The sequence below is a fragment of the Diorhabda carinulata genome, chromosome 8 (genome assembly GCF_026250575.1).
Source record: "Diorhabda carinulata isolate Delta chromosome 8, icDioCari1.1, whole genome shotgun sequence".
Lineage (NCBI taxonomy): Eukaryota > Metazoa > Arthropoda > Insecta > Coleoptera > Chrysomelidae > Diorhabda > Diorhabda carinulata.
In genome coordinates this window covers 18,181,216-18,207,201 of record NC_079467.1, presented here as the reverse complement: position 1 = coordinate 18,207,201, position 25,986 = coordinate 18,181,216, and the positions used below count along the sequence as shown (strand labels likewise).

At 31.7% G+C, this 25,986-nt stretch overlaps 1 protein-coding gene across 1 annotated transcript; it reads right to left on the bottom strand.

Moving 5' to 3' along the window:
* Nucleotides 1-772: 772 nt before the first annotated feature.
* LOC130897174 (sensory neuron membrane protein 1-like) lies at nucleotides 773-17,434 on the bottom strand. Its single transcript, XM_057805896.1, has 8 exons — nucleotides 17,303-17,434; nucleotides 11,642-11,799; nucleotides 7,475-7,622; nucleotides 4,254-4,514; nucleotides 2,478-2,689; nucleotides 2,138-2,423; nucleotides 1,176-1,301; nucleotides 773-1,107 (listed from the first exon to the last, which is right to left on the bottom strand). The coding sequence occupies exons 1-8, from the start codon at nucleotides 17,408-17,410 to the stop codon at nucleotides 805-807; spliced, it is 1,602 nt and encodes a 533-aa protein (XP_057661879.1). The 5' UTR covers nucleotides 17,411-17,434; the 3' UTR covers nucleotides 773-804.
* Between the last annotated feature and the right edge of the window lie 8,552 nt (nucleotides 17,435-25,986).

Sequence of the window (25,986 nt, the reverse complement as noted above, 5' to 3'; positions counted from 1 at the left end):
CAAACGCGAGCTTTTTCAGCTCATCGTAAAAGTCAAGAGTACTATTCCAAGCGTTGAAAATGATTATGTCTTTGTTGTGAACTAAGAACACATTTTTCATTCTCCAATATTTCCAATTCAACACACGTTCGTATTTAGAGCGCCATATCTCCTTGTTTTTTAAATCCAGCAATTGTATTTTAAAAGTACCAATGTTAATTTCAAAAAAATGAAATTTCAACTCGGATTATTGACAAATGCTGAAGTTGCTCTGTTTTTATATTTTTGAAACCTGTTGAAAAATGCTTTCCCAATGTTCAAAATAATAGTTTTAAAATGTTCTTTGCGATGCTTCAGTAAGTTCGGAGAGTAAAACAATGTTTCTTTTTCAAAATTTTGAGCAAAAGTGGATAATGTTTCTACGAATGTTATCACTTCTCTTAACATCGAATAAATCAAGTTTCTTTTCCCTTGTAGTTTATAGTTAAGATGATTTAGACGAGACGTAACGTCTACCATTAAATTAAAGGTTTTGGATCCACTGAGTTTTGGACAGTGAACATCCATCTCAACGAGAAATGCTGTTATTTTCGTAAAACATATTAAGACGTTTCCACTGGATAACCAACGTACTTTGTTATAAGACAGAAGGGCACACTTTGCTGACCACTGCTCCAGGATATCACAAATAATTGTGGAATTAGAAGCAGTATTATAAAGTATCACTATAAGATTCTATTAATCTTATTATTCAATCAAACATCGTATATTAGGATACAACAAACACTCCAAATGTAGCACGAAATATCTTTATGTGTTTATTAATTAATTATATCTATCAAATTCGTGTCCGCTCATAATATTATTAGTATGGCCGCTTTTCTCTACTTTTTTAATTTGTGATAAAAGTTCGTTTGTACTTCTACGAAACGCTTCTTCTTCCGTTTCCGGTCGCTGGTGAATCGGTGTAATTTTAATAGATTTCCTGTTTTTAAAATAAAGATAAAATCCAAAGCCAGAAACTCCAAAAGATATGACTAGGATGACCCATTTTAGGATATGAGCTATTCCAAGGATAACGAAAATGCTCGATATTTTCTTAAAAAGTGGTCCTTCTAAATCTAAACTCTGCAAAAATGAAGATAAAGTGAAGAAACGACAATAAAAGCGAAATATTGTATATATTTGAAACTCACATCTTCCAACCAAAATATTGGATGTAGTGCAGTGGTCAAATTATTCATAATACTAATTTTTTGATTGGGTTCTATGTTCAAGTTCATCTGTATCCTTATTCTCACATTTAATGGAGCACTAGTCAGCTGAAACATAAATAGAATAACTAACTGTGGTCTGCACAATTTTTGTAACCCAATACCAAAATATCAACAAGAAAATCCTTTGAAAGAAAAACTGCTGGAGAATGTATATGAATTCTTCTTTGGAAAAGAATTTTCGACAGTAGAAAAAGTTCTTGTCATGATCAGTGATGATAAGGGTTACCATGAAACGAATCCAAGTACAATATGAAAACTCTTCGAAAGAACTAGATTTTTACCGGAAAAAGCATTTTAGAAAGTCGTTGGTTGAGTAAATGAAACATAACAGAAGATGTATATATTTTGTAGTTCCAATGTCATGACAAGAATCCACCAAGTATTTTGATTATTGACAGACTCAATGTCATAAATGATTTATAACTTAAAATCTGATGTGGGATATTCAACACGAAACTTCTTGGTCTCCTATGTAATTATATGATAAAATAAACTAAAACGGCTAAGAGTAGCAGATATGTGGAGATTCAAGAGTTAGCTCTAAACAGTTCATGTAATATTTATGTTTTCTTTATTTGTAGAATAGTCGTGCAATGAATCAACACTACGTGAGGTATCCTGAAAAGTTCCGGATTTAAATTGGGATCTCAAGATATTGTACACCCAATAACGTCCACTTCCCATGAAACTCGATATTATGTGTAGAAAACCTATTTAAAATTGATATTTAGTCTTATCTCTCCAACAAAAACTACATACTTCGTAAATGTAGTTAATGATAATTGTTTCAGCTACTTTTATATAATCGGGTTAAAAAGTGAAGCTGGAAGAATATATGAATTATTGTAGAAGAAATATGAAAATAAATTGAAAGTACTTACAGGTTCAATACTAACTGTCATGACATGATCTTCCTTAACGGGTTTCAATCCTTCCACTTGCTTCAATAGTGATTCATCTGCGTACAAAAAATGCGGCAGGCTAACTATAATTGGTGCCCCAATGCATTTACTCAAATCGAATAAACCTTTTTTTGAACATGGTTTTGGTGAAGGACAATAACATTTGTCTGCTTCTACTGTTTGTTGATCACCTAAATTCCCTTCGTACCTCCGTACTTTAATTCCTTTAATGACGTCGTCTTTGATATAATCAAGAACGACATTTCTACAAAAATATCATTAAAATAAAATGTAATCTTTGAAGCGTAATTTATAGTACTTGCACATTTGGGGTGAATATGTATGGATACCTTCTTCTGGTTTCAATAATGGTGGTATTATCCACCCATCTGTTCCTTTGAATCTATTACATTCCTCACTTCCCCAGATATCTAATTTACTTTTGCCGTTCACTTCTAATACTCTTCCAAGATCTTTGTTATTTTTTATACCTCTCATGATTTTTATCGTATCCACAATAGTAGCATTTCTCTAAAATAATTACAATGAATCAATTCTTCAATCGGGTATAATGTTTAAAAAATAGTTACACCGACTTTATGGGCTACAAAAATTGATTCATGTCACGTACTAGCTCTTCAGGAAGGTTTAAGATATATGGCCAGCGCCAGAATGTACTGAATAGACCAACTTTGAATGAATGCTTGAAGGAAGCTTTCTAGTTTATTGTTTCGTAAAATTTGGAAACTTTATTTTCAACTCACTTTGAAGATAACTTATTGTGAATATAAACTGTTTAAAAGTGTGAGTGAATCAGTTGAGGATGACGATTAAAAATAATTATTCGGATAACAATGTTGTAGTATGAGTCGATTAGAAATATACAGAGTGCAACGTCTTTCCATAAAATTCAATACTAAATTATATTCAAACCATACAGATTATGACACCATTCAAATTGGAAAATTAAACTAGGTGGCACATTTACGATTTATACCCAGTAAAAAAGTTCTTTCTTGTCACAGTTTGTAGAACAAAAAGGTGGAAAAGGAAGAAAATCCTGATGGATAGACGATGAAGAAAACGATTTTGTAGTGTTAAAAGATATTAATAAGTCATTAAGATATTAACAATTAACAATTCTTCAGGTGTAAAAAAACGATCACCACGCAATTTATTTTTGATCTGCAGGAATGAGAAGGAGTCATTGCTCCCATTGGCAAGCAAATTCTGTAGTAATGGATCGGTGACATATCCAGTTATTCCGAAAAAACAGCTTCGAGCGCTTTGGCTCGTCATAAAAGACCCATACAGTGGATTGTTGTTTATTTTTGGTTTCATATGAATAGATCCATGATTTGTCCCCTGTCCCGATCTCATAGATGTCTTTTGAAGCACCGGGATCGAATGTTTTCTTAGCATTTCTTTGTACCACGAGATTTTTGAGACATTATCAAATATTCATGATATATTGAATGTATGCGGAGTGGAACTAATGCTGAACTATGCCTAAATCAGTTTACGCACAGCATTAATATTTTTTGGTATAGCACCCGATTTTTTACGACCTTCACAAAGTTCTTTCTGTTTCGGAAAACCAGCATATCACGGTGACTCGATCACAGCAATCACATCAATATTGTCAAATCTCAAAATATAACCTCGTACTTTGTACCAAAATTTAAGCTAGTTTCTAAGGTTTTTTCCAGTTCCTTCAACGTTTAACAGAAGTTTAAACGTCTTCTCATCTTTTCAAGATATATTACAGCGATTTGAACATCAATTTTCTTCATCATTCATTCATCATATATATCAAGTCATGAATTTCTCATTAATTAGAAAATAAAAGCTGCGAAAAGCTTCTTTCAATTTTAATCTTAAAATCCATTCCTCTAGGAGCTAGTTTAATAACGATAGACCACTTTAGTAATTTTTTTCATAATACAATAATTAATTTTATCCATTATATGATAATATTCTCGAAAAATAACCTACAATCATCCCTAATGCACACATACTTATGTAAAGCAATTCATAATCTTTTAAAATGAATTTTCATCTAATAAATCTTCATAGAATTAACTTTTATACTCACGTTTCCGAGTAGAGAGTACAACAAAATATTCTTTTGAGTTCCAGATTCCTTAATACCAGGAATTTGGGTCTTAAGTTGTGTACAAATGGCTTTAGACGCGAAATTACCTCCTTGACAATTAAGTTCCATACCATCGAAAACGATATTCTTCACTTTATCTGTCAGGTAAATTGACTTTGGCTCCTTAAAAATGTGGGGTATCGCTTGATTGACGATTGATAACAATGCCGGTGAGACGGCAGTGACTGTATTCACTAAACCCTATAAAAAATATTTACGTAGAGAGAAAAAAGCAGATGAAAATAATCTTTCAGTCGAATTGCGGTATGAGGTTCTAGAAAATGTGGAAACACAACAAATTTGCTTTATAAATTTATTTCAAACTCAACCTTCTTCGATTAATTGTTACTAGACGTATTTCTTTGTTTTTGATTAATTTTTTCATGAAAAATATCTGTATCGGTCATTTATCTCCCAAAGGACAATTGAAATAGAAAAGCATTGACATGATTTGTTATTATTGAATAAAGCTAGAACTTGATTAATCTGATTAAAGAGCGATACCAAAAGATGAAAGATACCCTTATAAACTTAAATCGATGCCAACAACCATTGTGTTCTTCCAGTCCTAGCATATGCATCCCAAATATGGATAAACTAAGAGAGATTAAGGGAAAATTGGATCAAAAACAGGACAAAAGTAAAAGACGCTAGAGAAGATTGAATGGAAATTCACCTGTTATAATAGCAGACTAAAAATAGAACAAAATAATCATAAATTGGGGACCATGGGAGAACAAAAGGAGTAGAGGAGTACAACAAATGAGATAAATAGACGACTTGAAGAAGCACGCAGGAACTAAGAGGATGAATGCTGCAAAAAAAATTTCGAAAAACCGGAGACTCTTATGTTCAAAGAACGATAAAAATTGATTGAAGAAATCTATAGTACTGAAGTATCAGCTCAAAATGTTACGTCTATTCTTTCGTGCCTCTCGTTAATCTAAACTGTTAAGGTAGAAATTTTGTAGAAAAACCACGACACCAAATGAAGTTTTCAAAATTTTAGGAAGAATTCCTCATAATGAATTTCGTTGGGGCTCCCGGAGTCGACATATAAACCATCAACCCCGGAATCAAGGTACCCCGCAGGTCATTGCATTGCCCGTGATATTCATATTCAGCGATCTCAAAAACCTCCAGTATGTATATAACGAATTTACACGAAACTCCAGTAGTTGACGTAGACCTCAGCCGCACTGGGCACCAGGTATCTCGTAGATCTTCTCTGTCATTTTAAAATGTAAAATTGTAAAATTAAACTCATTTCTATTTATAAATTTTTTATCCTTTAAATCAGTGATTTCATATATATTTCATATTTCAAAATGCAATTCTCATTCATAATTTTTGTTCACAAATTTTCCTGTGGCTTTCCCAAGTCAAATTTGTTGCATCTTGGTCCGTTTTACTGCTCAGAAATTCATAGGTTTTGCCCTTTTTGTGCTTAGTTTCTTCGACTAATTATCCCTATTACTCTTAATGGTTTATTTTTTCATCCAATATTTATATGAAGTGAAGAATATTTTTTTAAGTAAATAGAATAGACGATAATCCATTTATATATTGCCGACCTCAATTTTTTCAATAAACGAAGTAAATGTCTTTTCGAAGTAATCAGAGGTACTTAAACTTAATAATTCAGAGACATTTTTCTAAAAATGAATCGACATTAGTACAAAGAACTACATTTAATAATAATTGGTTATGGTTATGTTAAGCAAATTTAGTTACATATAAAAAAGGATGAAGCAAAATAAAATTATTTTCCAAATATACTTTTATAAAATGCTATTGCAGTGCAGTTGATTTCATTATCATAGATAAAAGTATTGGCTTCAATCTTTTTTACATCCCTCGGTCTCTTCTCCACTCGATCCTTTTAACCTTATCTATATCCCGCTTGACTTCTTGTAGCCGTTTTTCATTTGAGCGTCCTCTTCTTGTTGGCTCTCCTTCTCTCCAGCAACATTCTCACAATTTTCTGCTGTGGCAATCTTGAAATTTGTGGTAACCATCTTGTTCTTTGTGGTCTAACTATTTGTGTTATTTTTGGGTTCTTGTATATCTAGTGCGTCTAATGCGAAACAAACAGCAAAAGAGATGTTTTCTTATGAGACATAAAGGTCGTTGATACAAATTTACCTCCCGAGAAAGTGGTCTAACGGGTCGATATTACGGACTACCTTCCTTGAATTTTATCAAATGACAGAGTTTTGAGAAGCAGTGTTGTTACGTGTCTCAAAATATATCAAAAATTGATCTTTTCCTGAAAAAGGAAATCTCTCATTGGTGATTTTCCATGAGTGACATTGAAAGAATTGCCTTTTTAGCAGCAATAGGGTTGTCATCACTTCATGGGTAAAATTAGTAACTGGATGCTATACTATCAAACTATAAAATTTTTATTTCTTGGAGGATCAATAATACTTTTCCTGCAAATCTAATATATTTAGATCCTTGTTGATCTTCAAATATTCTGATTAATAATACTTCTTCTACTAGAATTTTGACAACAATTATTACCAAGCATTTATCAAATTTATGCCTTAATTCTTGAATCTACTTTCATCCCTTATCAAATATTTTTTTGACTGAGGCGGTTTTTTCACTTGATAAATCAAATTTGAGTTTCATTTTCAAATATTATTACCAGTTCAAGTCTTTACATTTACAATTAGTTAAAAATTGGAGTAAGTTAACGTTTTTCGTTCTTATCATGTATTTCAATTGATAAATTGTAGGTTTCCGCTTTTTATAGTCATTCATATCACAGAAAAATTATGATAGAATCTACTAATATCTGCTTTGACCCGTATACAAATTGTCAAAAATTTAAATTTTTAAATGAAATATTTGAAATTCAACGGATCAAAAAGAAGAAAATAGTGAAATATTCTAGTACAGTGAACCATTTCACTCCATAAGATTTATTTTCTTAGAATTTATGAAATCTAAAACGAAATAGTCACCGATAAGCAGAATATTATAACCAATGAAGAGATTTTCAACTCATAAATTCCCATAAAGTTTTTCTGTCCATCGTTTAAGAATTTGAATAAATTTTCATGCATTCACTGGGAAAATATAAAAGTGTATATCTCATCATTGTTTCGAAAAAATTGATTTTAATGAATTCCATGAAAGAAAAAATTACTTACCACAAGAAGAGGATGTATAATAGTTACATAATCTTCATCTGATAGTTTACCTGACAAGGTTTTATTGAAGATATAAGTATCGTAAGAATCGTACTGTAAAGTATCTTGAGCATCATTATCAACAACGTTAATTTTTTCTTTATATTCACTGTAACAACAAATTCCATTGAAAAAATAATATTATTGTTTCAAATTACATGTTTGTTTCTATGATTTCTAGTTTTTTATAAAATTGTATTCGAAGTATTTTGCTTTAGCGAATTTTTAGAGTTATGTTTCTGAATCATTAATAACCTCAATTTTCCATAGAATCATAACCAATTTTGCTATATCGACTATTTTTTCTAAGATTCTTAGTTATATTCGAATGATTTTGCTTCAGCTAATTTTAAAAGTAATGTTTTTGAATCATTCATAACCTCAATTGTTTATAGGGTTATAACTAATTATGCTCTATTGATATTCGTACTGATCGACCTCAAAAACTTTCAACCAGAATATGAAACTATCGAGAGAGGGATAGAGAGAGAGAAATAGACAGTGGCTTAAATATTTTAAAGGAGAACTACGACCAGTATCAATAGCTCGAACAAGACAACTAATCACCAAGCTGACTCTTACATAAATCGAAAAGACAATGCTATTCAATTCGTGCAGCAACTCTAGGAATTGAAAAGTGTTCTATCAGTCGTTACACGCCAATATGAAGATTTTCATAAAAAAAACACAAACCTACAATTTGCTGATCATTCTCACTAGGTCCTCAACAAGCATGACTTAATTTACATTTCAACTTAGTAAAGGGTAGGGGTATTATGTACTGACGAGACCAGAAAATGTCTCAACAAGCCAATAATGATCTCATTGTGTGGGATAAGTTTAAGTAAAGCAATTTTGTTCATATAGGATGATACCAAGTTCCATAGAATCCTGTTTTCATTCCTGATATTTGTATTTTGCCTTTACCTTGTCATATGTGATTCGAATAGCTCCTTCTAGTCGTCCAGATACTTCCATCGCATCCAGCCATCTCCAAGAACACGTTATTTAATTTCTTTAAACGACAAAGTCGCTATTACATTAGAAATGTTCTGAGAAAATCTCAAAAATTTAATATTGAAGACAAAGAAGTAGTAAGGTCAATATTAATTATAGATGTGCCACAGTCAAAAAGTATATTTCACATGAACGTTTTCTTTGCAGAGACGTTGCTAAAAATTCTGCATTTGGAGAATTATCCTCCACAGGATACTGCTTCGGGAGATCCTCCATAACACTTCTTGGAGATAAAGCAGATATAAAAAACGTGGAAGAAGGGTGAGGATAGATGTCTCACAATACACATTTCATCTTGAAGAAAATAACAATGTACAGATATTAGTACATTTAGAGGCAAAATTATTAAATAATTAGTACTCACCTTAAATTAAATATGTTTTTGGTTTTGAACAAAAGTATAGAAAATGTCAAAGCGAATCATATAAAAGCAAGCAACGGGTCCAACTAGCAATTTCACTTTTTTCACTTGTTTGACTATTATACATAAGTGATATAAAATTGGGACGATCTGTATATAATGTCTTTTATCATGATCCAAAGACAATGTTTGAGTAAATATTTTCTAATAGTATTTTGGTATTATGAGCAAAAAATACATAATAAAGTAGATATTGATATAAAATATTCATGTTGATTCTTTTTACTTTATCACGAATACAACTTGTTAATGGCATTACTATCATTTTATTCAAGTAATGATAAGAAAAATGATAATTTATTGAAGAAACATATGGGGTGACCAGATAAAAAAGATTTGGATAGTTGTAGTTGGAAATTTGTATATTAAATGAACAAAAAGTTTGTCGAAAGTATGTTCAGATTTCTTCGTCATTACTTTGAGAGCTAGGCTTCAACTTTTTTTATATAAATGACTTAATTTAGAAATAAACAATTTTTATACAAAGAAGATCCAGAACTTAATCAATAATTTTGATAAAATAAATGATATGTCAATATATTTAATGAGGCATTATTACAAAAATTGATTGGTATGTTTATGTGTCTTCAATTTTCAATTAAACTTGTAATGAAGGTCATAATATGGAAATTTAATATATAGGATTATATCAAGGTTAATAATAATGAATTTTGATATAATTACTAGTTGAATTTCCATAATTATCAACCTATTGAGAACGATATTATAAATAAACAAAAACTTGCAGAAATACACGAAAAAATGGAGATAGTCCAAAATACAACTGATGATTTCAGAATATTTTGATGAGGTAACTTGGAAAATGTCAACAATTTGTTTTCATTCGTTTTAGCTTTTGAGTTGATGTTAATGTTGATAACAGCAAAAAATGATTATGCTCCACCTCACACTGCAAACGTGATAAAAAAGTCCTATAGTGTTTTAGCTAGAGCGTATTTAATTTTCTTACACCTGAAATCTTTCTTTGGTGGTCAACAATTCAACGATGATGCTACGCTATAGTAAGTGCTTAGACAATTTCCGAAGCTATGTAGAAAATTATTTCATTTGTAGATTTTTGTACAATAAATATATTTTCACTCCTATATGGCTGGAGTTACGTCTGAAACCACCGACCTTGCTCAATCCTATTTTAAAAAATGAAAAATTTTAACTCTCCCGGCTCTTTTTAGTTTAGATTTTGTGTGTCACCCTACTAGAACAAAAAATTTGGACATTCACTTATCAATACCCAGCTCTGATCTGATAAAAAATTCCATCACTTTCAAGGCCAAAAAGTATTCAGCAAAAATGACAAATACATTCAATAATAAGTAATAATGAGTAAGATATTAACATTGTATCAAGAGCAATAAAAAACCGTACACTTGGATTTGTTAAATATATCAATCCAATTAATTTATGGTAAGAATTGGTTAGTTTATAGGTTATTTAAACAAAATTTGCCAGAAGTGAATATTTTTTATTGTATATATAGAAAATAAAGAAAAAATGATAAATTAACTCATTTTCAGAAAAACGCAATTCTTCATTTTCATCAGGTTTTCTAACAGTTTATGTAAGGGTTCTGTCAGACATCGAAGAAATTAAATTTTGGACGTAGTCCACCGGCATAGCATCCCATTCTTTTCGAAGAGCAATTTGGAGCTAATTCAAGTCACTAGGAGGAAGATGACGACATCTAACTCGACTCACTAATTTTTTCCACAAATACTCTATGAGATTCATATCGGAAGATCGTGCAGGCCAGTTCAGAACTATGATTCCGACTTGCTCTAAATTCTGGCGGTATGTGGACGAGCATTCCCCTACTCACCAATAAATGGAGCAAATAGGATCATAGGATCTGGGAGGACTTTCTCGATGTATCTCCGAGCAGTTAGAGCCTCATTATTCATAAAAATCAGTTCCGAAGTGATTCACGAATGATACATTGAGCAAATCGCTCCCCTGGTCGTCTCCACACTGTGTCTCGATAGTCTGAGTGGTGTAAACCAAATCGAAACTCATCCGTGAATAAAACATTTCCTCATTGCTCCAGATTTGATGAGAATGCTGATTGGCAAATAATCGCCTTTCTCTGTCGTTGTTGCCACTGGTCAACCATTGCCGGCCCTCCTATAGTAGCTACTGGTCTTCCGGAAGTGCATCGTGAATGATAGACTTCGCTACCTCAAGTGATTTGGCAATGTAAGCTCCGGCCTTCTCTGGCCAAGGAATCAGTTCGGGATATGTCAACATTTGAAAGAACCATTATTCTGAACTAAAATTCTGGACCAAAATAGAAAAAAACATGTTCCTTAATCACAGAAAAGTTTTGGTTAATAAATTAAAGATGTTCAAAAGTGCGAAAAACTATTTAAACTTTAGAAAAGGTTCGAGGTACATGGATTTAAAGACAAATAAATCAAATCTGAGTTTCATCTAATTGTTACTTATCTTGGGATTGTTTAAATGGACTTAGACCCTGCATTCTCTGATAGAGAGATAACTAGAATACCCACCAAAACAAACACTTTGATGAAAATTAGCTATTACTAAGAAAAATATGAAGTGTCCGGTTCTTTTGCTGTTGAGTGTATACCTGTAATAAACTAAGAAGACGCAGAAAACAAAAAAATCCTTACGCATGTCACATGATGAATAACGAAAACTAAGAAAATACTCACTCGTAGTAATAAGGTCCAACTTGATCTAGGATTGGTATTGCGCCATTTTGTACGTCCATGGGATTAGTCACATTGAAGAGAAATATTTTGAAGTTGAGAGGAAAAGGTATTTTCAAATAAATACCTCTAATTTCATTGTTTTTTCGTAACGCTGTTTGCTAAAACAATAAATTAAATTAAATTATAATTAAAAATTAAATTGGAGCTTGGAGATTTTGTATAACATAGTAAGTCTCTCATGCAGGTAATGCGGATTTTCATATGTGATCATTCCTACGTCTTAATGTCAAGATGTCGTAGCTTGTTAAGATCAGTATCTAATTCTATGAAAAATAAAATTGCTTCCCATTCTCTTCATCATTTCATCTCCCTATTTATTGCCTACGAAGTAAGTTTCTATAATGAATAATGTGGAGAGCGATAAATATGAAATTCTTGTATTGTCAAGACATTATTAGAAACACAAGTTGAAAGCAGCAGTGGAAGGAATTTTTACGAATTCAAATGAAAGATACAGTTAATGAGCGAACGACACAGCTTTAGAATTAACTGAGATTCAAGCGAGACATCCAGTATATGGACCAAGTGATCAATTACTATCTTAACTTTATTATTTATCACATTGGCTAGTCATTATTATATCGCTACGTGACAATTGGCCACTTTGATAATAAAGCTAAATTTGACGCGGTGAGGGGAAGAAAGCACGCGTGACACGCGTTGACCAATCAGAGACTACTATTCAACCTACGGCTCGTGAAGTGGAACAGGTTATGGAAAATCGCTAGCGCGAGATGGGAAAATGAATCGTAGCGTCCTCTATTGGTTCATGAAAACAACTAATGCGTTTATAGATTTGACGGTAGGTAAGAATAGGGGCTATAGCGTCGAGCCAATCCCAGAACAGCATTGACATTTGACATAATATAGTGGATGAGTAGTTGATCTGGGGCGGTTGCCTACGAACAATAACTTGTAATTCTCATTGTAACACGTGTTCAGTCGAAATGAAACATTTTCGTTTTATTTTTTCGAACCGTGTTCACTTGTTTTGTCAAAATGAAAGATTAGCATCCTCAGAAGCTGGAATCAATTTAATTGTTGAATATTTTGAAACTCTATTTGTTCTGATTCCTTGTTGGGAATCTTCTATGTCTTCTCTTGCTGATTCTATTATTCTCGTAATATATCTTCTTCATAATTCTTCTAGTTTCTTGTGTCTCCTTCTTTCTATATCAATATAATTATTCCTACGTGCCAATCTTTCGATACTTCTCATGCGTATATTTTGATTTCTAATTTACTCGTTATTCCCATTTCAGTTACTTTTATTATAAATGTACTTATTTATAATGAATTTCTGTATTGTCTGTTTTACTTCTTCTGAACTTTTTTCATCTTTTATTGTTTCGGTGTCTGTTACTTTTACTTGATCCCTAATCAGTTTGTTTCAGGCCTCCTTTATACCGTTCCCATCTATTCTTGGATATTTTCTCCATTTTTTCATAATATCACCTTATATTATATATATTTTAGCATATTTCATGTTCATCAGTGAACTATTATTATCACTGTTTTTTTTGTGTTTTCATCAGTTTCGACGAACTATTTTTTCTTTATAAATTCTCGTCATGACTTCTGTTTTCCATCTTTAACTAATGTTTCAACTTGTCTTTTCGTTTATAGTAACTTTCTTAGTTCAAATAGGCTTTAATTCTTCTATTTCTATTTTTAATTTTAACTATATCTTCGTGTTCTGCAACCACCAATTTTTTCCTCTTTAGTTACTTGCTGACTATTCTTACATGTTTTTTCTGTTTATTTTATTTATTAGTTGATGTAGATAGCAATTAAAGAGAATACTGGATTAAGAGTTAGAATTACAAACACCTTGCGAATTACTTCACAGTTTTGTTTAGTCCAGTAAAGAGTTAGAAGAATTTAGAATCAACGAAATTATGTAATCGTTATAAACGAATAATTTATTTTGACGCTATTTGAAATACAAAGTTGTGTATATTCAAAGGTATTCAACTTTGATCCCCGTTCCGTTAGAAATTAACCGCCTGGTACATAAAATTTAATTTTTTCATATGTTTAACTAAAAAATCAATTACAATAAAATAGAAACTACCTTGAACTTAATTATAATTTTGTTTACGCAAGCAAAGTTCTCGTATCTTCTTTTTTCAATCTAGGAACTAATTAAGCAGAATTTGCTTCAAATTAGTATATAAAATATTTCATTTATTTCTCTAAAATATGAAAAGATATTTGGAACATGTTATGGTGGTAAATATATTTATTTAAAGAAACTAAGGACAAAAATTTCCAGATTCCCAACAGTTACGAGGGATGCTACATAGGTTCTGAGACAGACAAATAAAAACAAATATTCATAATTAGATATGACTTTATTGTTTTTCAAAGTAGTCTCCATAGAGATTAATACACTTTTGCATAAGTTTGAACCAATTGTCGAATAATTTTTTTCCATTCCGATTGGGGTACTTTGAAAACATGTGATTTAAAGGCATCAACCACTTCTTCCAGTGTGGAAAAACGTTGACCTCGAAGTTTATTTCTGATTCGCGGGATTAAGAAGAAAAAATTGGGTGCCAAACAATAACTGTACGGCGAACGCCCCATCAATTTTCGAAATAGTTTTTGTTTGAGCTGATGTGTTAGAGTCGTAATGGTTTCTTCATCTCTTTCTTCGCAACATTCGACACGAGCTTTTTTTCTAAAGATCGGCAAATTGCTGTTGATTATATCCACGTCGAAAATCGTAAAAAAAATCGTAAGAAAATGTTCGCGGTTTAATTCCATTTTGTATCTAAGATGAGAGTTTTAAGTATATGTGAACAATTCAAATAGCACTTCCATGACAATACATTCTGAGTACGTTTATGATGGCTATGTCAAATTTGACATATTCACTTCAAAACTTAAGTAGCAGCCCTCGTAGATAATTCAATTATTTAATAGAATAATTTTAAAACAAATATACTATAATAAAACCGATTTTGTCCAAAATTGAATGGATTATGATCAATTTGAAATCCTTTGTTAGTTTTTTATTGACGTCTACTATCCCAATTATTTTTTAGTTCTAGTGAATACAACTCTAAAGCAAATTAATTTCTACTACCTTTGTTATTCCTATGACTTCAGTTAGTGTATAATATAAGTCAAAATCTCATTTTTCAGTAAATGAAACAAAATTTAAAATAATTATCTAACTACACAATGTGTTGCGATAGTAAACAGCTTTTAAAATTTGTCATAAAGTCTAGAAACATTTTAAAATCACTTTGGAATAACTGTAAAGAAATGAAGAAAGCAATTGGATCTTTAATGCTTCTGAATACAATAAAATTGCAAAAAGCGTTTGGCAGCATTTGTGAAATTCTAACACCTAAAATTTGGCCTTTCAATATGAAGCGAGCAGATACTATCGATAATAAGGAAAAAGTTGTGACAACGATTGGGAATATTTCTTAATTGATCAGCAAGATTGTGGCAAACTATAATGGATGGCTTACAAAAAACGCGCCGTCGAGATCGCGTGTCGTTGCAAAGAAACAACATTATGCTTAGTAGAATTTTCCAAAAATGAAGTCGACAATTATAATGAGTTTACAAGCATATCGAATACAACATCATATTCTCCATAGCTCCATATGTCCAGAAAATTATATAGTGTTACTAGAGAAAATATTAAGCAAAAGAACAACGAATATCAAGACGAACAGATTGTGCTTAACCTTGGTGGCGGGGCCTTAAGTTTCTCAGACCCGACGTTCGGATTTTTTCACGATAAGTTACGGTAAATTGTATTTATTTTATATCATAATCAAATAATAGTTATTTTGTTTATCAGCAATGTCTAATTATGAGTAAGAGCGGGAGAAACTCCATAAATTGTGGGCTGAAGCTGGTTCAGAGGAAGAGCCAATCTCGGAGCCGAATGACGAAGAAGAGGAGTCGGCTTTTGAAGAAGACTTAGAGGTACCGATAGGGAATCAGAGCAAGAGTGCAATGATAGCGGTTATGACAATATAACTCTCGCAAAATTACCGAAAATCCCTACTTTCTTTGGTAAATATGGAACCACGCGATGGAAACAACATTGTCCAATCAAAACAGTAAGAACTCGAAAGGAGAATATCATCGTTCGATTACCAGGCAATAGGAACTGTGGGAAAAACGCCAAAACAGCTATAGAATGTTGGTGCGTATTTTTAACCGATGAAATGCTTAGCATTGTAGGGGAAAACACAAATCTGTACATTTCTAGATTAATTCAAGGTTGTGAAAATGAGAGAAGAGGAAAACTCATGAACCTATGTGAAATAAAAGTATTTCAAGGTCTATTATATTTAGCGGAGACTCCTAAAAGTGAACTACTTAATACAAAAGAGCTATGGCAAAGAAACGAGCTTCAGATTGAAGGCTTTTAATTAGTTATGTCTCACGATGTGATTTCCAAGTAAGCATAACAGATACGGAATAAACATATTTGCCCTAGTCGATTCTAATCTGGAGGTATATGTTGGAAAGCAGCCTGAGAGTCCATATGAAAGACCTGATAACCCACAAAATATAGTATCGAGGATAATAGAACCTATATATGCGAATAATCGTAATCTTACGTGCGATAATTGGTTTACCAGTGTTGAATTGGTGAAAAAGTTTGTTAGCGAGCACAAAATAACATTTGCAGGAACAATAAAAAAATTGCTTTCTGAATTTTCCACCACCAAAGCTCTCCCTGAATTTTTTACAATATTTGGATTTCAAAAAGACATCAATATTGTGTCTCAAATACCAAAACAATATAAAAATATCAAACTTATATCCAGTTTACATGATGATGATATGATATAATATTCAAAAAAAAAATGTAAACCCGATATAATCATACCAAGGGAAGTGTAGATAATTTCGAAAAATTGTCTGCTACCTATGACGTAGCCAGGAATACCAGGAGGTGGACGATGATATAATTAGGGAGAATATATTAGAGAGAAAGTACAATAGAGTGAATTTGGAAATATTTGATCCAAATCGAATATGAGTTAAAAAAAAAAAATTGTAAATTTCCAATGTTCAGATGATGAGTGTACTATGGAAGTAACAGAAAACTGAATATGTTAGAAGAGAAATAAGTAGTGCAGAGAATATACCTAATAATACAGAAGTAGTAGGAGATGCAAATGGAAATTATAAAAAAAAACAGAATACTGAGAACAAAAAATAGAATCAAAAAAGATAAAACTGATTGTTACTTGATATCAATTACCTAATCATATAATAAGACTCTGAGCTCTATTCTTGTGACATTTAAGTGACAGTAATATGTATTTATAAAGATTGTAAGTTAACCTCATTTCATTCTGCTTCGGATGGTGTGGAAGATGTTTCAAAGTTATTTTCATTATGTGTACGTTATATCATCGCAAAACTGCTGACAGAAAAGCCACGCAGATGGTTGCTATTTTTTCTCTACGAAATTTAGCGTTTTGAATGAAAAAGGACTAGTTCTAGTGCGTGATTAGTATCATTGAAATAAATAAAAGCTGATGATTTGAAACCTAATACCAATAACTTAATTTTTAATTAAAAAATATAGTAAGGAACTATTCAATTTCAACTCACATCTTTAACTGCCAATTCTACTAGTCCCTGAAAAGCAACAAAACCCAACAAAATCGTCGATGTAAACAATAGAACCCCACCGAAGATCAACCGAACCGATGCTTTCATGGTTAGATCTCAGGAAACCACACCGTTTGTCGCTACTTACAATATTTTTATCGAATTCAGGTTGTGGTGGGGACCTACAGAGAAGGATTTACTAGGTAAATGAAGGGGTCAGATTCCACTTTATGAAAATATATAATTAGTACTGGATATGTCTACTGAACCATTTTATTATGCTACAAGTCTATTGTCTAAAATATTTTCTAGAATTCATTGATTGTTATAAAATTATTTTATTTCAGTTAATGAATTTTTAATTTTCTTACAAATTGAAATAGTCGTACTGCGGTCTATGAGTTGTTAGCCTAACATGCAAAGGTCATAAATAAAACAAAATTGATGAATTCTCAATATATTATCCCTTAATTTCCATATAATTTTCAGAACGTCTTACTGGAGCTTGCTAGTATAAAACTCAAAATGTTCGTAATCAATATTTTTAATTTCATTCTCCTGTTAAATCTTCGACTCCCCACCTTCGGCTTAGCGAACAAAAAACCGTCGTAAGTAGCCATATCAGGGCTATATGGTGTCTGTGAAGCCACATTCGTGTATAATAACCTTGGAAAGCATAAAATAACCTTGGAGAATTTTCAATACAAGTTGACTCTGTAGACGTTCGGGTTCTGGTTTAATGAAAGTAATCGAAGCAGCAAGTTGGAGCTTTGTGTGAAGCTTGTTAAGATTTTTGCAAACGTATTATATTTACAATACGAAGATGGCATTTTTTTTATAATAAGCATCGTCAAGCTCTTCAAAATATCCATTAACTGCCGACACTACTTCTTCTTTGTTCGAAAATCCTTGACCTTCGAGCCATCTTTTTAAAACTGGAAACAGAAAATAATCTAAGAAGGCTAAATCTGGTGAAAATAGTGCATGAGGTAGCAATTCGAACATTAATTCATTAGATTTGGCCACTGGATTGACGTATGTGTCAGGTGGTGTATTGTCTTGATGAAAGAACACTCTTTTCTTAGGAAAATGCGGCTATTTTTGCTTGATTTATTCGCTAAAACATTGCAAAAAGTTCGCATAATAATCGTCCTTGATATTCAATGAAAATTATCCCATGCACATCTCAAAAAACCGACGCGACGACTTTTCCTGCAGATGGAACGGTCTTTGCCTTCTCTGGAGCCAGTTCTCCCTACGTTTCATTCATGATTATAAAACGGCGCAAAAATTCAGCTTTATTTCTATGCAAATACTCGATGGAAACATCTTCACGGTGTAGTTTTTGTTTCATTGTGAGCAAACGCGGCATCAATCTTGCGCACACCGTTCTGATGTCTAAATTTTCAATATAGTGCAAACTTCAACAACAAGAGTTCATTTCAATTTATTCCAATATTAATAATTTTATAATATATGAAAGTTATTTTATAGCATGTACCATCAATGGAATTGAAAATATATGTTTCTCATACTGATTTTTTTCTTGTTAATATATTCTCTGAAATATACCAAAATTACAGCTAAAAACAGCTGCAGGATTACCTCACAGTGAACATTTTTCTGTACTTTCTCTTTCAAATACGAACAGCTACCTATATCACAAATGTCTATTGGTGTCAGATGCAGAAAATGATCAATCAATGAAAACACGGATTCCAGATCATTAGCTAGGTGTTGAGATATGGAATCTTCTCATTGGGGTGTCGTCAATAATTTTTTGTATCTTCTACTGGTCCGAATCTCATTGAAGTTGATAATCGTTTGGTTGATATTTTTCTCAGCTTAGAGATTTTTTGTGGTAGTATCATGTAGTCTGGTCCTGATCATTTTTAATATTAGCTAGTTAATTTAAGAAATCTTTTTTTCTTTTTGATGCTTTCATTTTTGATTGTAGCCCATCGTAGTCCATCAGTTGGGTTTTGAAGTGAGTCTTCAGTACTTGGAATCTTCTCCTATTCATCTTCCTTTGGTCTTTTTCCTAGTGGAACTGATAATTGCTAATGTATCAAAAGGCTCATATATAGCTTGGTTCGGAGCTCCTCCGAAGTAGTACCATGCAGTTTCATCCTTTTTTCTTCCTATTCGAGATGCTGATAATTTTTATCAGTAGCCAGATGATTTAAAAGGTATTTTTTCTATGCTGGAACTTTTGACTGTAGCCTATCGTAGTCTATTATGTAGGCGTTGAAGTATATCTTCAGCTCTTGGAATCTTCTCCTGGCGGTTTCGTTCATAATTTCTTATATCATTTTCTTGTCTGAATCGTAGAGATGCTCAAAATTGCTAATAATATAAATATAATTTTCTTTGGTTTGGAGATTTCTTTGAGATATTACCAGGCAGTTCAGTCCTTTTTTCTTCCCATTCGAGATCCTGATATTTTTTTATAATAGCTAGATCATTTAGAATGTTTGATTATTCTTTTAGATGCTTTTACTGTTGATTGTAGCCTATTTTAACCCATCATGGAATCTTCTCCTGGTGGTGAAGTCCATAGTTTTTTGTATCTTTCTCTGGTCACAATCTCAGTGAAGTTGATAATCTCTAAGGTATCGGAAGAATGTATTTTGTTTGGTTAAGAGCATCTTTGAGGTAATTCAATGCAGTTTGTTCCTTTTTCCCTCCTATTCGAAATCCTGATAATGTTTAATAGTAGCCTGTTCCTTTGAAAGGTGCTGAAGTACATACGAACATTGTATAACGAATATTAGAGCAAACCGGAATTCATCTAATGGATTATAAAATTTTATAAAAGGCTAAAAACGAGAATGTCATATCTCGCCAACGCTATTCAAGATCTACTTTGTGTAGGAATTCAAGAGGAAGTGGAAGAGGAAATGCAATAGGATGGGAATATCATTCACCATCAATGGAATTTCAAATATCTGTCTCTAATACTGACTAAAACTTCATTTCTTGCTATCATTTTCGAGTTATTTTTCTGTTAATTTATCGAGTACAATCCTATCGGAACGTCATTGAAAATCGTTTATTGAATTGCTGAAAATAAATGGATATACTACTAATGGTTAATCAATTAAAGACTTCTTCAAGTATGATAGAATAAACCACGATGAGAATTCTGATTTTTTATTCCTTAGCATTATATTTGAATATAAACATCAATATCCGTTTGTTACTAATTATGATTAATTCTAAACTTTTTTGTTACAATCTCACCGTAAATATTTAACGCCCTTAGTTTTGATAATTCTTATTTTATCACATTGTAGGTTAATATCTCTCTTGATTCGATAGTAGATTCGTTATCTCATCAATCTAACATAACCAATTCTGTTTAAACTTCATAATCATCGTTATTTATTATAAAATCTTCAATTAAAGAAATATGTGGCTAGAACTTGTACGCCAAAACATCTCAAAATAATACCATAAACGAAGCTCCCGATGAAAAATATCTGGCAACAAAAGTAGTAGATAGTTGCTCAAAATATACTTCTTGAAAACTGTTGATAATTATGCAAAATGATATTCAGTTAGGCCTCGAGTTTGTTCACTTTGTACCAAAAATTATTGGAATGAACTTTGTCTCTACTAGAATTTTAGTTCAAAGTATGGAAAATCTAAAAAGAAAATTCATTTATTAATTCATTTCTTCATAAGTATAAACTTAGCCAGACACACAATTAACGATATCTGTCGGTGTGATGAGAAAAATAGAGTCAGCATCGGATAAAAAATGAAAAAATGCCAATAAAGAAGACAAAAGCTTCAATTATACTGGCTGAAGGAAAACTGGGAGTTAGTTTGCAAAAATGGACAGAAAATTCAAAATAGACAAAAAATTTGTAAACAACATTCCAAAGGAACAGAAAGTAGTTCGAAAATCAAGAACATCGACATCTAAATATTATAAGAAACAACATATAGACCGAAAATCAAAACTTAATAGTTTCATTGACAAGGAGCTACAGGTTTGGAATCCATATGATTACTTTTAACGGGAGTGAAAAGACGTATAATAAGAATTGTTAGAAAGGCTGAGGATGAATTCAGAAATGTATTTCAAAAGAATCAAAAAATTCAACTCGAACGTGTTGGTATTGTTGGCGATATCTTTTCGTGGTCATTCTTCATCATAGATTTGTCCTTCTGGACATTTAGTAGCCGCTGAAATATTCAAAAAATAACGTTTTAGATCTAGATTATTGCAGGAAAAAATATCCTGAAGGAAATTTTGGTGTTTTGGAAACTGCTCATTAGGTAAAGGACCTTGTGGGAGCTTTAGCAAAATTGAATATTGCATTTATTGAGAGTCCTGATAATATTTACTGATAATCTGATCATTAAAAACATGATCTTTTCTCTTTTGATGCTTTTACTGTTAACCGTAGCCTATCGTTAGCTGGGCAGTGAAGTATGTATTCAGTTTTTGGAATCGTCTCCCGGTGGTTTCGTTCATAATTTCTTATATCTTCTTCTGGCTCAAATCTCAGTCATGTTGATAACTGCTAAAGTACCAATAAGGTGATATTTTCCTTGTCTTAGAGCTTATTTGAGGTAGTACCACATAGTTTGATCATTTTTTCGTCCTATTCAAGATCTTTATTGTTAATAGTAGCCAGATCACTTAAAAGGTGTTTTGGATCTAGATCAATGCAGGTCATGAAGAAAAAGCAGCCTGAAGAAAATTTAGTATTTTAGGAAGTTATGGCAACTGTCCATTATGCAGGACGTTGTGGCAGCTTTAGCAAATTTTAGTATTTCGCCTAGAAAAGGAAATAACTACACATGAAGAATTGGAAAGAAAATTTCAAACAAACTTCGTATTTTCAAATTTCGTCATTTAATGCAACATTTACAAACAAAAATTAGGAAAGTTAGCCGACTGGGTGCTGATTCAGTTATATCAAATATTTGATTATAGTAACTAACAATTGTTTAATAGAGTAAAGTGCAAATAATTGAATTGAAACAAACGATTTTTACGTATTTTTTGTTCTCATACCCTCATATAAACCAAAACCATCGATATCTGTTGAAGAACTATCAAAATAGACCTGAAATTTCATTTTTATATATAAGTAGATTAATTATTTCTACTTTTTATCTGAAAGAGTTTGATAGTTTGAATCAAAAATTTATACTCACATTCGATATTTATTCAAAAAAGAGCAATATCCTGCTATTGCTATACTAGTTACCACTCGACGTAGTGAATGCTATAATGTTTATTGAAATTTGTATCAGTTTAATCAACAATATAGAGATTTAAATTGATGCAGCACTCTCAATCAAGTACCTAAACAAGGTAATGTTGACAGAGATATCGATTAACATTATTTGTATTCGGTAAAACAATACAAACCGTATGGAAATACACAATGTTTATAAACCAAAGTTAATGATTTGGAAAATTTGGTGCAATGAAACGAGAAGTCGCAGAGGCACTACGGTGACGCAATGCTGTGAATTTCTGAAAATCTCACACAAAGAGTCCAGTTTGTCAATAATATTCGTGTGAATAATTTTTTAGCATTGTAAATTGATGATCAACTAAAGTTGATAATCTATTTTTACCGAATAATGTTTTATATTGATTCAATTATTTATTTTGAGTGTGTTTATAAGCTTAGAATAGCAAGTATATAGAAATGATACTCTATATTCAGTATTTTGTTCTTGCAGAGATGATAGAATCCAAATCAAGGACATTTGTTGAAAGGATACTGTCATTACGTAACCAGAAAATATGCAAGCATCAGTAGTACAAGGTTATTATAGTTTTTTCGGTTTTTATTTGATAAGTTGTGGACTAGCCCACTAAATTTTTCTACATTTAATTGTTTCCTTTATGTAATTTTCCTTTTTTATTGAAAAAGCGATTAAAAAAATCATTTTCGCTATCTTTAGATTGTACTGGTTGTCCCTATCCCCAACTTAAAAGGCCTATAACTCAGAAAAGAGGTCCCGATGCACCCTGTATATATATATACACATAAAAGTAAAAATTCAGTGATGCCTTACAGGAATTGCCCGAGACTAGATTTGTATGTCTGTTTATGTAGCAACAACAAGTACATATTATATATGCGACGTTCTTGCTTTGGAGTGATAATTTTGGTTATTGTTAGCGACTACTAAAGGTGAATAATAATTAGGATCAACAATTCAGTACCAAAGTGCTATAACATTATCTCAGATAGAGTATTAAGGATTTCTTGCATAGAAATTAGAGAATAACATTGTACATCACAGATGAGAAAACTCATAATTTGAATAAAAAAAACTGTCCAAGGATACGAAAACATGTTGTATATACTGCCTTGAGGAAGTTCAACAGATAAAGCAAACATATCTCAAGATCGGATTATATTAACAAAAGTTGCCCCGGGATACACGTGAAATTTATTTTTAGAATTTTAGGCCCACTACTAGAGGGCATATTTGTATTTAGTAGTAGTTTATATACAATAAGCAAATTCTTCAACAAATTCTGAGCATTTTTCATCTCACTTCTTAAACTAGGAGGTAGGGGAGAGTGGGGAATTCATTATGAAAAAATCTCTGCAAGTTCGGTTATGTTCAGCTCATTTCTATAAAAATGATGTTGTTTGAAAGAGCTTCAGTCCAATAATACACAATATATAGATTCTAACCATTTTAATTGACCATAATAATAAAGAGCGTTGTTTTATATAATCTAGAAACTGTAATTTATTTTGACTTCAATTGGAAGCATCAAAGGTTGAGTGATTTTTTTTCAAAGTGAACTAAACTAACATTGGAATTTCGAAAACCGCATTTCGATATGTTTTTTTGTCCTCAGATAAGTCAAGAAATGTTTGAGCATAGAATTTTCCTTCTAATGTCTATTAGTGGTGGTTCAAAATCATCCAAAATCAAAAATTCATTTTGGATCGGTTCTTACATTGGCCCACCTGCAGCAATTTAAACGGTTCTCATAATAATCTTATTTTAGCTTCTAGATGGCGTTATCTAAATGTAAACCTAATATTACCAACAATAAGAACAAATCATTACACAAACATGTAACAAATTTAACAATTAGCAACTTAGATAGGTGGACAAATAAATGGATCACTGATTTCCAATAAGACAGTTAAAGGAGAAAGATATCTACACTTTTCAAAAAATCATAAAAGACATACCCTCAACCATTCGTCTTGACATTTTGTTCAGATCCAGATAGGTGCTTAGAACATGGAAGTTATTAATTTGACCACTTTAATTTCCAGACCTAACTTGCTTATATTTTTAATTGAGACAAGACATTATATGATTGAAAGAATAATACAGGTAATACAAAGTATTTCAAGGACAGAAATTGAAACTGCTGTGCTATCCACCCGTCAGCTACTAATTTCACGTATAGAAAATAGTTTACGACACCTAGGATGCCACTAATTACGAAGTTAGTTGTCTTAACTATTGATTGATGAGCTTGTTATACGGTTTATTTAATAATTTGTTCTCATTTATAAGAACTTTCCATGTTCAATTTCCGTTTGGGCGAACCAGCCTAATAGACATTTGAAGAAAAATTCTAGCCGTTCACACATTTTCCAAGATATCTTGCCACAAAAAAACTTCGTTCGTTAAGTTTACTTTCAAAGGTCCTATCCATATTTTAAATTTCAAGATAAATCAAAATATTTGAAATATGGCCTTTAGCATTCAAGTTACTAATTAAATTCCTTCAAACTCATATATTTTATACTGCTTGACAGAAGTTCTTTCAATTTTTATTACAATTTTTTTCTCTGAATCTGTAATATTATCCGTTCCTAAGATATGTTTGATTTCCATTCTTGATTGAAATGATTGAACTATTTCACATTCGATTTTAATCTAACTAAACTAACCATGAAGGGAATTGTAAGGAATTTTCTTTTTCTATTTGAACTAATTTCACTTGCTTCTCTTGCGTATTGCGTCTTTAGAGCTCTCTAATAAGTTATTGCAAGAGATATTTTATACATTCTAAAAAAAAATTCATCTGATATACTATCATGTTTGTAGGAGAAATTCAATTCAACCAACCAAAACTTTACACAATGATTAGTATTCACTTCCATGTCTAGTTTTTTTAACTGTTCCATATTTTTGTTATCGCTCTTAATATATTATCTGCATATAGTAGTGGATTCATTTTCACTGTTTTTTTTTTCCAACTCAAAATCGAATTTACTTCTTCAGTTTTGTCTTCTATTCGTTTAGTATCCGTAACAGATAGAAATAATAATGAAGTCGCGCTATCCCTTTATTTCAACCTCTTATTCCTAATTTCGTTCCTGATATTCTAATTTTAGCCTTTGGATGTGACTTATAGGCTAATTTAGTCTACTGGGTATTTCCATCTCATCCGGATACCTTCAAATTTTCGTTTTACTGCTTGTTCTAGTTTACCTATAATTGTGTTTCTCGCTATCTTTATAAATATCAATTTTCGTCTGATCTCGTTTTTATATATTGCTATCAAAAATTATTTTTTCCAGATAATATTTCGTCTTTCGTGTTTGCCTCAGCAATTCCATCATATTTAGAGCTTTTCAATCTTCTCATCATGGTCTTCCCAACCTCATTTTATGTATTGCGTCTTCTAATTTCTGTCTGCTTATTTCATGCTGTTTTTGATC